Source organism: Capra hircus, chromosome 11, assembly GCF_001704415.2.
Source record: "Capra hircus breed San Clemente chromosome 11, ASM170441v1, whole genome shotgun sequence".
Classification (NCBI taxonomy): domain Eukaryota; kingdom Metazoa; phylum Chordata; class Mammalia; order Artiodactyla; family Bovidae; genus Capra; species Capra hircus.
Genome location: NC_030818.1, coordinates 101,934,251 through 101,949,342, shown reverse-complemented (window position 1 = coordinate 101,949,342; position 15,092 = coordinate 101,934,251). Strand labels below are relative to the sequence as shown.

General features: G+C 48.8%; 1 protein-coding gene across 1 annotated transcript in view; it reads right to left on the bottom strand.

Annotated features, from left to right (window-relative positions):
- The window catches only part of CFAP77 (cilia and flagella associated protein 77), a 154,013-nt gene extending 141,097 nt beyond the window's left edge, over window positions 1-12,916 (bottom strand). The window contains exon 1 of the mRNA XM_018056037.1: window positions 12,668-12,916. Within this exon, the coding sequence (XP_017911526.1) occupies window positions 12,668-12,862 (195 nt within the window). The 5' untranslated portion in view covers window positions 12,863-12,916. The remainder of the gene's footprint in view (window positions 1-12,667) is intronic.

The following is a 15,092-nucleotide window of genomic DNA, read 5'->3' as shown; positions in this document are numbered from 1 at the left end:
CCACTCCACTCATTCCAGGAGGTTGGGATGAGATGTCGCGTCCCTGGGCTTGGACTTTAGCCTCCTGACACTGCAACCGCCTCCACGGTGCTTATCCCTAGGGAAGAGGGAGTTGCCCTATTGTCTGCCTTCACCAGGGGCTTCCCAAACGGCACTAGTGGTACAGAAGCTTGCCAAGTGCAGGAGACCTAAGAGATGAGGGTTCCATCCCTGGGTCGGGAACATCCCCTGGAGGAAGGCATGGCAACCCACTCCAGTATTCTTGTCTGGTGAATCCCATGGACAGAGAAGCTTGGTGGGCTACAGTCCATAGGGTCGCAAAGAGTCAGACATGACTGAAGCGACTTAGCACACACACACGCACTGTCTTCACCAGGGCTGTGCGCTGCCTTCAGACAGGAACTCAGGCTCTCCTGTCCACAGAGGTCCCTCCAGGCCCAGCATGCTGCCTGGCACCCAACAGCTCCTTGATAAACATTTTGCAAAATGTCAAAAGAGCAAATGAAAGGTAGGTTCCAGACGGTTCTCAGGGAGAAAGCCATTCAGGTGTGCAGAAACCAAGGCTTTGGGACATTCCAGGGACTTGCCCAAGGTTAGAGTGTGCAGGAAATTGAGAGCTCATGACTGTGGCTCCGGGGCCTGGAGTGTCTGGTCCAGAGGAAGTATGTAGTACTGAATGAATGGATGATGGATGGATGATGGATGGATGGGTGAATGAATGATTGGATGGATGGGTGGGTGGATGGATGGATGGATGGGTGGGTGGGTGGATGATGGATGGATGGATGGGTAGATGGATGGATGGGTGGATGGATGGATGGGTGGATGGGTGGTTGGATGGATGGATAATGGATGGATAGATGGATGGATGGGTGGGTGGATGGATGGATGAATGGATGGGTGGATGGGTAGATGGGTGGATGGATGAATGGAAGGATGAGTGAATGGATGGATGGGTGGATGGATGGGTGGATGGATAGATGGATGGGTGGATGGGTGGGTGGATGGATGGGTGGATGGATGGATGGATGGGTGGATGGGTGGATGGATGGATGGGTAGATGGGTGGATGATGGATGGATGGGTGGATGGATGGATGGGTGGATGGGTGGAAGGATGGGTGGATGGATGGGTGGATGGATGGATGGATGGGTGAAAGGATGGGTGGGTGGATGAGTGAATGGATGGATGATGGATGGATGGATGATGGATGGATGGATGGGTAGATGGATGGATGGGTGGATGGATGGATGGGTGGATGGATAGATGGGTGGATGGGTGGTTGGATGGATAGATGGATGGATGGATGGATGGATGGATGGATAGATGGATGATGGCTGGATGGATGGGTGAGTGGATGGATGGATAATGGATGGGTGGATGGATGGACGGGTGGATGGATGGATGAATGGATGGGTGGATGGATGGATGGGTAGATGGGTGGATGGGTAGACGGGTGGATGGGTAGATGGGTGGATGGATGATGGATGGATGGGTGGGTGGATGGGTGGGTGGATGGATGGATGGATGGGTAGGTGGATGGATGGATGGGCGGATGAGTGGATGACTGGATGGGTGGATGGATGATGGATGCATGTGTGGGTTGATGGATGGATGGATGGATGGATGGTGGATGGATGGGTGGATGGATGGATGGATAGATGCATGGATGGATGGATGGGTGGATGGGTGGAAGGATGGGTGGATGGATGGATGGATGGATGGGTGGCTGGATGGGTGGATGGATTGGTGGATGGGTGGATGGATGATGGATGGATGGGTGGATGGACGGGTGGATGGATGATGGATGGATGGGTGGATGGACGGGTGGATGGATGATGGATGGATGACACATAGCCTGAAGAGGAACTGAGGATGCTCAAGTCTGACAATTCAATGCATTTTCCCCCCTTCCACCTCCCCATGAACATGCCCTCCTTTTTCCCAGAAAGTTTCCCTCAGTCCAAATTTGATTCACCCTGAAACTAATGAAGTTTAGACTTTAGGGCCCTTCTTTGCACATGGCTCCTTCCAAGGCCTTGGATCTCATTTCCAACATCATTTTTAGTTTTATACTATTTCTTTTTCACTTCTTAATTAATTTTTTTTTTTTTTGCCTCACCATGCAAGTTGCAGGATCGTAGTTCTCAGACCACAGACTGAAACTGGATCCCTGCCTTGAAAGCACTGAGCCCTAACCACTGGACCACCAGGGAAGTCCTTGTACTCTGTTACTTAAAAAGAGATCCCCGAATTGCATACGCTGCAGGCCACACAATACCTACCTTTCTCTACCCCTGCCCCCATCTTACCCCTCCTGGCTCAAGATTCAGCTCAAGTCATCCAGTCTAGGAGACCTTCCCTCACACCCCTCCATCCAGGCACAGCTGCCCTCAGGCACTAAACACAAATCCATCCAGACCGAGTGCTTGCTCAGTCACTCAGTCATGTCCAACTCTTTGTGACCCCATGGACTGTAGCCCATCAGGCTCTTCTGTCCATGGGATTCTCCCAACAAGAATGCTGGAGTGGGTTGCCATTTCCTCCTCCAGGGGATCTTCCCAAGCCAGGGATCGAACCTGCGTCTCCTGCAATGGTAGGCAGATTCTTTACCACTGAATCGCCTGGGAAGCCCAGCCAGGCTTTGCTGTTTATTTTAATGCCTGTTTCTCTCTATGAGAAGCTCTGTGACAGCAAGGCCCATAACCAGATTGGTTTACACCCCTCCCCCACCCCCGTATCCTTGGTGCCTAGCTCTGTGTCTGATACACAAGCAGTTAATTCTGTTAATTCAAGCACGGAGTGAAGGCTGTACCTTCTCTTGTCCATTTCAGACCCTTGCTCGGGCCAGCTCCTCCCCAGGTGCCCCCTCCTCTCCTGTCCAGCCACTGGCATCCAACCCACCCCGCAGCCCCAGCCCAGGTGCACAGGCTCTCAGAGCTGCCCTGGGTGCTCCAATGCTGCTCTGCCTTCACCCTCAGATACACCTCTTAGCGCCCCTCCTTCCGCCTCTAATAACTTTTAGGAGTCGTTTTAATGCACCAAGTCTAGTTCTCCCTGACTGGACCATAAACTCCTTAGAAACGAATCCTTAAACCTTTCCTGTTTCCACCAGTGCCTTGTGCATTATAGGTGTGCAATAAATATTTGCTCATTGACAGATGGGTTCACTGACAGCTTCAAGCACACACCAAAACGAATGTTTTAAAGTCATTGTCTCTGTTCTTAAAGATCTGTGGGAGACCACGGGGATGCATGAAGGCAGCTCTTGAACGGGACCATTAAGACGGCATTTTAGGCGGCAATATGGCCAAACTGACTAGGGTCCAGCAAAACTCACCCAAAAAGCTGCCAGCAAATTTTCCAGTTCCCTTAACTGCAACTCTCTGGCCGTAAGATCACCTCTCTCCATGGCTTTTGGGGTGCCCACATCTTTGTGAGAGGTCGCGGCCTCTGAGCTTTGGCTAGCTAGCTGGGGCTTTTTCTCTGATGTGGCTAGAGAGCTTGGACGTTGTGCCATTGGTTCCAAAGGGCCAGCCACCTGGCAGTGATGTGGCCTCTCATGAATGTTTTACCTCTAAATCAAAGCGCTTCTGATTCTTCACTTTCATTCTTCTGGACAAACACAAAAGGTTTTGATCCAAACAAAGAAATTCATCTTGTTCGCTTCTGGGTTCATTGGCCTCCCCACCACCCCCCGCCCACTCCCCACCGATATGTATTGTTTGGTTCATATAAAAGATCAAAAAAATCCCTTTTTTGGGCTCATTATGTGTTTTCTACAATGCTCTTGGTTAGCTATTCTCCCCTGTGTGCCCTTCATGTTGACCTTTCTGCTCACTGACCCATGTCAGTCAGTTTCTTGACCAAACCCTGATGGGCCTTTAAACTGTTGGGTGGAAAAATACAGCTGTTTTCTTTATAAAGCACGTTGACCTGCTCCCCTGAAATGTTGTCGGTAGTGCCACAACAAGAGCGTATGGGCTGGGCTGCAGCTCCGGTCCACCAGGAGTTTAATTTCCGATGAACCAAATCAATTCCATTTTAAATCTTAAATGAGTCCATGCTGAGAAAAACGCAACCGACACAAGCCGGTGGCAGGCGACACGCCAGGGAGACAGAGCCTGTGCGCAGTGGCCAGTGGCCACTCGACAAACCGCCCCGCGCTAACCAGTTGAGCTGATGAATTACCGGGCCACATCTGCGGATGGCTGGAGATGCTTTTTTTTTTTTTCACTCCAACGTGGGTGAGGCTGGAGATAGACAAGCCCTGACGGAAACCAGCAAACAAATGGAACATGTAATGAAGGGAAAGGAGATGGAGCCAAAGAGGGGGGTTTGAGAGACTTCCCTGGTGGTCCAGTGGCTGGAATGTTGCCTTCCAATGCAGGGGGTGCGGGTTCAATCCTTGGTCAGAGAGCTAAGATCCCACATGCCTCATGGCCAAGAAACCAAAGCATAAAACAGAAACCACATTGTAATAAATTCCGTAAAGACTTTAAAAATGGTCCAAATTTTTTTTTTTTAATCTTTAAATTAAGAAAAGAAAGCAAGGGATTTTAAATGGCCGTAAAAGTTCCAACGGTTCTCATGGTCCGGGAGCTAAGATCTCGCAAGACGTGCCACACGGCCAATAAATAAAACTTTTTAAAAATTAAAAGAAATTATACGGCCATAAAATGAATGGAGTTGGGGGACAGAAGCAATTAAACTAAAGCACCGCATTTCTATCTTCTTTGTGTTAAATTTTCAAGAGACCCTGGACCACAGATGAACTAATAATGAATCCCCACATGTTGATGTTTTCTGGTTCAGGGTTTTAGAGAAACCCTGCCTCAGCACTATTGGTACTTGGGGAGATGATTTCTTTCTTAGGGTGGTGGGGGCGGGCATCCTGTGCATTGTTGGATGGCACTGCTGGCTCCTAGCCACTAGCAGCGCCCTTTCCAGTTCTGACAACCAAAAGCCTTCTTCTGACATGGCTGGATGTTCTTTGGGGAGCCAGACTGCCCCCCGAGGTTGAGAACCACTGGTCTGCTTCTAGAGTGCCATAACCTCTTCTGTAAGATAGTGTCTCGTTCAAATCTGTCTTCCTTACATCCTTGAGAAGCAAACAAGGTAAGTATTGGCACTCATATTTTACAAATGAGGAAACAGGCTCAAACATTAAGCCATTTGCCCAAGAACCTTCACGAGAGCTAGAAGTAGGATTGTCTTCATCCTTAGCCAGGGCGCACCCATCTGTTCCAGGATACACGGCTTTACGAAACATCCGATGGGGTGGGCAATGGTATTTTCCAAAAAAAGAGCACAAAAGGGGAAAAGAGTAAGCCCCTGAGTGGATCTGTTTCATGATACATTCGTAGTTCAGACTAAGGACATTTACTGAAGGTCGATTAATGAGAATAAGGTTGTTTTGAGGAACTTAAGTGTTGGAAGCAGGATGATGGAAAATAACCAAAGTGCCCCCTTATTCAGTGCCCTCCTGAGCCTGGCACAGCTGTGTCATCTCATTTATCACTGTTCAGTCACTAAATTATGTCCAGCTCTTTGCAGCCCCATGAACTGCAGCATGCCAGGCTTCCCTATCCTTCACTATCTCCCAGAGTTTGCCCAAACTCATGTCCACTGAGTCGACCATGCCATCCTACCATCTCCCCCTTCTCCTCCTGCCCTCAATCGTTCCCAGCATCAGGGTCTTTTCTAATGAGTCATCTCATCGAATCCTCATGACTCCCCCACGGCTGATGCTAACTATAACATCCCATTTTACAGGGAGGAAACTGAGGCTCAAAGGTAAGTAACCTCACACATGGCAGAGCAAGAAAGCGGCTGAGACAGAACCCGCCCTGGGATCGGCCCGGCTCTAGCCTGCCATCCACACCGCCTTCCTCTCCAGTGTGGCGGCTTCAGTTTTATTCCAGCTTGAGCAGCCAACTTATAGCTGCATCTCTTGTGATCATGCAAAAACACAAGCTGTAGCCGGGAATTGTTTTCACAGTCCTTGTTCACACAAATTCTGGTGTTTGAAAGGAGTCAGGTGGCAATTTCTCTAAAGTTGAATTGTTACCAACAGTCAACAAATGCTCGCATCTCTTTTTTCTTTACAAATATTTAATACAAGTCAGGCAAGAAGCACACAACACTCACAATATCTGCTAAAACCCACCAAAATGCAGTACAATTGTGACCGTACCTTGGCTTGTTTTTGGAGTGACAGCCCAGCAGAGGAACCTAGGGTTTCACAGAGCCAGGTCCCCAGGGCTGGACGATGGCTCTGCACACTGGCCTCCAGGAACGGAATCACCCAGTCTCAAAAGTCCAGCCAGGTCTGAGCTTGCTTCCAACCCCCTCAGTCTGTGACTCATTCACTTCAGGGCCAGCACAAACAAAACAAACCAACTCAAATCATACCTGACAAGTTAGGGTCTCCATATAGAACACGTTTAATTGAGTTGCCTTCCCATTATACTTTTTAAACAGTTAAAGGTGCATTTCCGGGGTTTCTATAAGGTGCATTTTCTTAACAAGCAGTTTGAGTGAGACACTTTATGAGAACGCATGCTGCTAGAAAGAGATGGCCGATTTGAGAACCACTGCGATAGGAAACAGGGGCTTGAAATTTCCACAAGGCCAGTCCTAAATCGAGAAAACTCTGTCTTTCAAATACAGGAAAAACGGCCTAAATTCTATGAATGAACAGCACTTGAGCCTGGAAGGTTCTGGAAGGTGCTGGAAACGACTGCTGACTTGTCCATACGGGACTCAGAATTCTTCCTAGAGGAACAGCCTTACTGCCAGTGATCTGAGAGTTTAGAAAGGGGCTGGGTTCATCCTGGGGAACCCAAAGTCCTGAAGTTTGAGAGCCAAAGGCCTCCTGTAGAGGGACAAAGAGGAAGGCAGGTCTCAAGCAGAGCTGCCTCCCCCCACCAAACCTGCGCCCCTACCATGATGGTAAAAAGCCTGAGAGGGGGCAAGTCTGCTTTCTGAAACAGCCATAGGGCTGGGCTCTGCTACAGCCCCTGCTCGCTCACCCTGCTCACTAAAGGATGTGCCTGGGTGCCAGGAAGCCAGAAGTTTTGATTTAAAAGAAGAGAAAAGAAAAAAAGGACCGAGAGAGAAACAGTTCCAGGGATGAATGAGCCCACAGCTTTCCCTGGGAAAATAAAAGCTTCCCACCAGCTGGCTGAGACTGTCATTAGGACGGTGGTGGAATTTCAGCCCCTTCCCCATGCTGTATTTTCTCCAGTTACTCTGTAAATTGAATGTAAAAGCATCTGAACAATCAGAGGCACATTGTCTTCAGTGCAGAAGCGGAATGTAACATTGTCACGCTTTCCTCGAACATGAAAAAGACACTGACCCGCAAGGGGATGTTCTCCTGACTGTGGGTCTGCCCATCTTGTTTGCATCTGTCTCTATCTACGTGTTGACGTCCACCAGCATCAATACTTCTTAGAGACGTTACGTTCCTAGCGTGGCTGCCTAATTTTGTCAAGCATCCAGTTTGAACACACTGGCTCTAAATAAACGCTTCCTCGTGATGACGATGACTACGATCCCAGCAGTGGTGCCAAGGCTGAGGACCTAGAACTCAGTTGGGGTTGGGGTGGAAAGCTGTGAACACTTAGGATCTGAGGAGGGTGGAATCAAACAGCCCTAGAAGGCTTGGTTTCTCCTAGTCTCCACCTCCACCCCAGGACCAGAATCTACCTTTTCACCCTTCAAGGTCCAGTTTCAGGACTTTTCCTTATAAAGCCTCTCAAGTCCTGCTCAGGGTTTCCTCCTCCCAAATCTGAACCCTTCCAGGTAGTGCAGAAACTTGAAACTTACAAGGGGTGACCTATGACATTGCCTGTCTTATTATTATCTGTGTATGTGTGTGTGTGTGTGTGCATACACACACACAATAGTAACACACACACACATAAATATACATGTGTTGCACACATATATACACATATACCAAGCAAACCAAAGAGACCTCGCCTGCCTCTCCAGAGTGACAGAAGATTCAAGATTGTCAGTGAAGCAAACCAAACAGTCTCTCCCCATAATTGTATTGACAGGATATCAGCTGAGTCTGACTGACGGGAAGGGTGTATACACAGATACACACATACACATATATACAATACACCCACATGTATATATATGCCATAAATATGAAATACACATATATACGTGCACAGAGGTGCCTGGCGAGCTACATACGGAATGTATGGGGTTGCAAGAGAGTTGGACGTGACTCAGCAACTAAACAACAACAATAATTTTATATATATATTTATATATATATATTCCATCTCTGTAGCTGAATAATTAACTCCTTGCAGGCAAAAGCTGAGCTCTGAATTTGCCTCTATGCCTTCAACAGAGCTTAGCATGGTGCTGAGTACTTCATAAACACTCAGTAAATATTTCTTGACTCTGAACAAATCCCAAGAAATTAGTAGAGTTCACTCTGAAAGTCATGTTGCGTGAAACAATAATGGAATCAGACTCATTGGTGAACATCTTTTGACTGCCTGTGCTACAGATACATAACCAATCTGGGTCGTCACTTATTAGCTAATCGTGCATTGTGGCCAAAAAGAGCCCAGGTCTGGAGGCCAGGTGATGTAAGTTTCACCCCACTTTGGTGAGCAGGTCAGGGTAGCGCCTTGGGCAAGTCTCTTCCCTCCTCTGAGCCTTAAGATCCTCAAAAAAAAGAATTGGACTAGATGGCTGTAAGCCTCCTTCCAGCCCCCAAATGATGTGATTCTGTAACTCTATCTTACAAACGCATGCACTTCTTATTTGTGACATAAACCCCCACAGAAAAACAAAGTCAGTGATAAATTATGAAAAAATCGGGTGCCGTGATCATTTGCACTCTCTAAGGATGCTCAATTCAATAAATTCCATCCCTGTACCGCGCCTGCCTCTCTAGGGCAACAGAAGATTCAAGGCTGTCAGCGAAGCAAACCAAACAGTCTCTCCCCATAATTGTATTGACAGGATATCAGCTGAGTTCGGCTGGCAGGAAGGGCGAACCCTGACAGGTTCTGTGAAGGAGCCTTCAATGCTATTGGAGCAGGATCCTATGTTGAGTCACAGAGTTCTGGCGGAATGAGAATCAAGCAGGGAGAAGCTGGCTTCTTTCTCTATTTAATTTTATTCTTCCCAGAGAATCACATTTGAAGGAAAACTGGCTCACATCACTTTATACAATAGAATAGGAGCCCTTCCTAGTGGAAAATATTTACATCTTCTTGGGGGCCACATGAAAACACGGGGTTGATTCAACCAGCCCCACTCAATAGCCAGTTGGCTTGGTTTTAAATGAGGCAAACAGTTGCTGAGCATTTGCTGATAAAATATCGCTTGGATGTCTGAGGTTTTCACTTTTCACTTGGTTACGGTGGCATCTTGCAGACACATTCTTGAATAGCTGATATGTGTGTGTCCCTGTAAATTCCATGGGTGTGAAACAGCACCGTTGTGTTTGTTCAAGGCAGTGTGTCTGCATTTTAAATGAAAAAAAAAAGCCCTGATCCTATTCACTGGAGAAAACAATCTGAGCAACAACACCCCCAGTTTCGGGGGAGTAAATGACTATAGCTATGGTGTTACATTCTCCCAATATAGATACAGCCTTCAGGTTCAGAGTGAGACAAAACCCAAATATATCTCAGTTCCAATCATCCTCCGGGCAGAGGGCACTCCTGCCTCTGCTGCACACAGTGAGAAAGCACACAGAAAGGAGGGTCTGAAAATCTGCGTTCGTGAAACTGACATGCCACAGTGAAGAAATCCATAAGCCATGCCTCAACAGAAAGTTCAGTAATATATTATTTTTGAAAAAAAATTTTTTAAAGGCTCCACCATTTTGGATACTTTCAATCTTCTCCTTTCCTTGAGAGCTGAAACCCTCCCTCCCCAAGTTTTTTCATAATTTAAATTTTCTTTAAAATACAGGAAGCTGTTTGGAGTTTGAAGTGGTAAGAGGAGAGCTGTGCTGGGAGCCAGTGAATGTTGCTTCTATCCTGAGTCCCGCCAGAACCTTGCACAGAGAGCCCACCACGCAGCTTCAGCACGCCCAGGAGAAGGTAACAGTCAAGGTTACTCCTCGGGCTCAGGGTTTCTGCAACTTTGACTTAGGTCAGGTTTTGATAGAAAATCTGGTAGCAGAAGTCAGTATTGAAATGTGGACATAATCTTAACTGCTACTGAAAGTACCTTCAGTTCAGTTCAGTTCAGTTACTCAGTCGTGTCCGACTCTTTGCGACCCCATGGACTGCAGCACACCAGGCCTTCCTGTCCATCACCAACTCCCGAAGTTTACTCCTACTCATGTCCATCCAGTCGGTGATGCCATCCAACCATCTCATCCTCTATCTGTACCTTAGGGCCCATTAAAAACTGGAGGGAGGAAAGAAAGAAGTCCAGCTGCCCAACGAGACAAGCTGGGCACAGTCACCAGGACGCCCCCTGCTGCTCGAGCCCCGTCCTTGCTGGCTCTGTGTCTCAGGCCCTGAAGACTGAACCCCCACCCGTAGGCCACTGATTCCTGTACATTTTCCAGCCCAAAGCTCAGGTTCAGGAATTGGGACTGAATGTCTGGAAGCTGTGCAGCTAGCGCCATCCAGAGGCCAAATGCTGTCCTTCTGGATACGCAGTACAAGTAAAAGGGAAAAGGTACAGGAATTTTTACCTAGAGATGTATGCTTGTTGCTGTTGTTCAGTTGCTAAGCTGTGTCCGACTTTTTTGCAATCCCATGGACTGTAGCCTGCCAGGCTCCTCTGTCCCTGGGATTTCCCAGGTAAGAATACTGGAGTGGGCTGCCATTTCCTTCTCCAGGGGATCTTCCTTCGTTCCTAGGGAGGGAACCTTTGTCTCCTGCTTGGCAGGTGGATTCTTTGTCACTGAGCCACCTGGGAATACATGTCATACACATGTATATTGTACATACATACATGCGTACACACATATATGCAAAACATACGTGTATGTGTGTGTGTGCATGCTAAGTCATTTCAGTTGTGTCCAACTCTTTGTGACCTATGCACTGTGGCTTGCTATTCTTCTCTGTCCATGAAATTCTCCAGGCAAGAATACTGGAGTAGACTGCCATGCCCTCCTCCAGGGGATCTTCCCAAGCCAGGGACTGAACCTGTTTCCTACATCTGCCTGCATTGGCAGGCGGACTCTTTACCACAGTGCCCCCTGTATATCTACACATATACCTATATTATATATGTGTCTCTATGTATATATGGTAGCTTGGGATGGGTATCACACACTATTAATTCACCATAGAGAATAACTCCATCATGTTGTCTGTCCATTTTGTACTGAAGTAGGAAGGTGTTGGCCCATCAGTAACTGCTTGAGTGAAAGCAATGATCAGAGGCGGGGACGTTGATGTTCTCTTGATCCCAGAATGTCTGATCTTGATCTCATCTGTGGGAGGCACCTGTCCTCTGAGAGTGACTATTCTCACTCTCAGGTGAAGAACTTTGCTCCACTTTGGGTGGCCAAAGAAGGGGAGCATATTAGATGGAAGAATGTCCAGTGAAACAAGCCAGCTTCTCCCAGCTGCTGGCCCAGGAACATAACGATAGTTTGAAGAAGGCAAGAGGAGAAAGTCAAGGTTTTCAAAGGAGCCAATTACCTCAGCTCATCTTACTACGATGTTAAAATAGCCTAGGTTCCCTGTACCAAAAACAAACAACAACCAAAACCTCTGGGCTCTGAGCAGCTCCTGGCGTTCAGATAAATAATTGCTACTGAATCCACGGTTATCACCTGCGCCTTCCACCTCCGGCGTCTGGGGAGCTGCGCGCATCTTTAAAGGCACACTGCCCTCCAGTGGCGAAAGGTAAAATTGCATGACCTGCTTTCCTAGCGCCAAATTTCAACTTGACTTTCCTGGCGCCCTCATCCCGGGAAGGCGCGTGGATGCCACGGAGTTGGGTGATCACTAGTCTGCAAACGTGACTAACGCGAGCGGGTTTGCGATCAAAGGGGAGGCGAACTCTTTGGAAACTGCGCCTCCCTCTCTCGCCGTTGCCTGTGGGCCCCCCATGGCAGAGAGTTCTGCGCTTTTTGGCGGTGGGTGTGGGGACGATGCTTCGGGTCGTGATTTTGCATAAGAGTATGACCGGGTGGAAATTAACACGGAAGTGATACTTTCAGGATAGACACAGAACCCTCTTACATAATAGCAGCCAAGGCGTGCAGGAGGATTGAGGGAGGAGGCCTGCACCCTGGGAGGGCTGGCAGGTGGTAAGGATAACCAGTCTGTCACCCCTTGGGTTCATTCTGGGCGAATACATATGCGAACAGCAGCCGCCAACGTGGAGGGCTTACCGCGCTCGTCGGCGGTCCCGCAGGGATTGCCTTATGCGATCTGCCCGATCAGTCCCTTGAAAGAGTTCTATTTTCGACCCACTTTGAGGATGAGGAAACTAAGGCTCAGCGAGACTACGCGGCCTGCCACTGACCTCACCAAGGCCGAGGGACGGGGGGTTCCAGGTCTGTCTGAACCAGAGCTGGAGCTTCCAACGCCGCGCTCGGGCGGGAGCGGTGGGACCCGGGCAAAACAGGTGGAAACCCGCGACCCCGCGGATGTTCAGTGACGGGACGAGCGCAAAGGGGCCGGTGGGTGTGGGGCGGGCCTCACCTTGACGATGAGCGGGTTCTGAAACATGGAATCCCGCACGACCCCCAGCCTCTCGTTCTCCATGCCCGGCCGGATGTCGGCCACGGTCAGGGGCCGCCGCGGGGGTGGGCAGATCTGGCTGACCGTGCGGCGGACCGGCGGCTTCTTCTTCTTCCATCGCGTGAGGTCCTGGCAGGAGTTCCTAGCCTCTGGCATCCTGGGGGGTGGCTGGGAGTCGGCCGGCCAGCTGGATTCAGCGCGCTTTCCAGCTTGGGGGAGGGCAGCCGCGGAGCTCTGAGCAGGTGAGCCCCCAATCCCGGGACGCACCACCTGGGCCCCGGGGTAGGCTCGGACGCCTGGCTCCATCCGGAGGGAGGCGTGCCCACCTCGCGCTCCCCCACCTCCTTGCGAGGAGAGCTAAGACCCACAAAAACCCCTCTGTAGGTTTACGAGAGCGTCTTCTGGGAGCCTCGCTATGGATTTGAAAAGGGGAGAAAATCATGACCACCCCTTAGGGAAAAATGGAACCGCCCGTCTCCGTGGCGACGGGACGCCAACGGCGCTGGAACAGAGCAGGTTGATTGACTTACAGGAAACTTACTCGCGGCCACCTAATTGGACCTGTTTCTGAGTTTTCTTACTCGAGGAAAACTCAGGAATCACCACTGGGCTATGAATCTACGTGAAGTCTACACAGATTTTAAAAGCGACAGATTTCTAGAGGACCATTTACACCTGATTTCCAAGTTAAAACACTCCCCTCCACTCTCCACCCCTTCCCATTTTTCCCAGCGCCCCTCCCCCGTCTCCATCCCACCCGCCCCGCCCCGTTCCCTCGAGACACACACACACACACACACACACACACACACACACACACACACACACACACACACACACACACACACACACACACACACACACACACACACACACACACACACACACACACACACACACACACACACCCAGGGCAGGCTGCTATGCGTTTCAGGATGAAATAGAAATTTGCATTCTAGGACTGATGTTACTGCTAATCTCAAATTAGTCGTCTTCTTGAGTCCTCTGTTTTCTTCTGTGAAATGGGTAGTGAGGAAAGTCTAGAGTTGAATGAAATCAATGGTACCCAACTTTGTGCAACAGAATAAAGAGAAGTTGAAAAATACAGACTCACTGAATCAGAATATCTGGAAATGGGTTCTAGGAATCTGCATTTTAATACTCCTTCCCTTTCGGATTTTCCCCCTTTTTTTAAGTTCAAAGCTACAGAAACTTTGAAAGAAGAGTGCAATGAAAATCTGTGTAGACTTCACCTAGATTCATTCAGTTCAGTCGCTCAGTCATGCCCGATTCTTTGTGACACCGTGGACTGCAGTACTCCCGGCTTCCCTGTCCATCATCAGCTCCCAGGGCTTGCTCAGACTCGTGTCCTTTGAGTTGGTGATGCCATACAACCATCTTGTCCTCTGTCATCCCCTTCTCCTCCTGCCTTCAATCTTGCCCAGCATCAGGGTCTTTTCCAGTGAATCAGTTCTTTTCATCAGGTAGCCAAAGTACTGGAACTTCAGCTTCAGCATCAGTCCTTCCAATGAATATTCAGCACTGATTTCCTTTAGGATTGACTGGTTAGATATCCCTGCAGTCCAAGGGACTCTCAAGAGTCTTCTCCAACACCACAGTTCAAAAGCATCGATTCTTTGGCACTCAGCTGTCTTTATGGTCCAACTCTCACATCCATATGTGACTACTGGAAAAACCATACCTCTGACTGGATGGACCTTTGTTGGCAAAGTAATGCCTCTGCATTTTAATATGCTATCTAGGTTGGTCATAGCTTTTCTTTCAAGGAGCAAGCGTCTTCTAATTTCATGGCTGCAGTCACCATCTGCAAGGCCTAGATTCACTGGTCCTTAGTATTTGCCCTATTGTCTTTCACACACACATACTGCTGAATCATTTTGAAAATATCCGCAGACAGTATCATGCATTTGTGCTAAGTCGCTCAGTTGTGTCCGATTCTTTGCAACCCAATGGACTGTAGCCCACCAGGCTCCTCTGTCCATGGGGCAAGAATACTGGAGCAGGTTGCCATGCCCTCCTCCAGGGGGACAGTATCACATTTGACCTTAAATACATGTATCTGCCAAGAATAAGGACGTTCTCTTATAGAATGTTGTTATGTCTATGGATTTTAATGTGATACAGTGGTAGCTCAGAGGGTAAAGAATCTGACTGCAATGCCGGAGACTTGTGTTCGTTCGATCTCTGGGTCAGGAAGATCCCCTGGAGAAGGGAATAGCAACCCACTCCAGAATTCATGCCCATCCATGGCTAGACCATGGGGTTGAAAGCAGTTGGACATGAGTGAGCGACTAACACACTATGCGGTCCGTGTGCAAAGTTGGGAATCTGCACTTTTTAAGAGCTTCCTAGTAACTGCTGCACT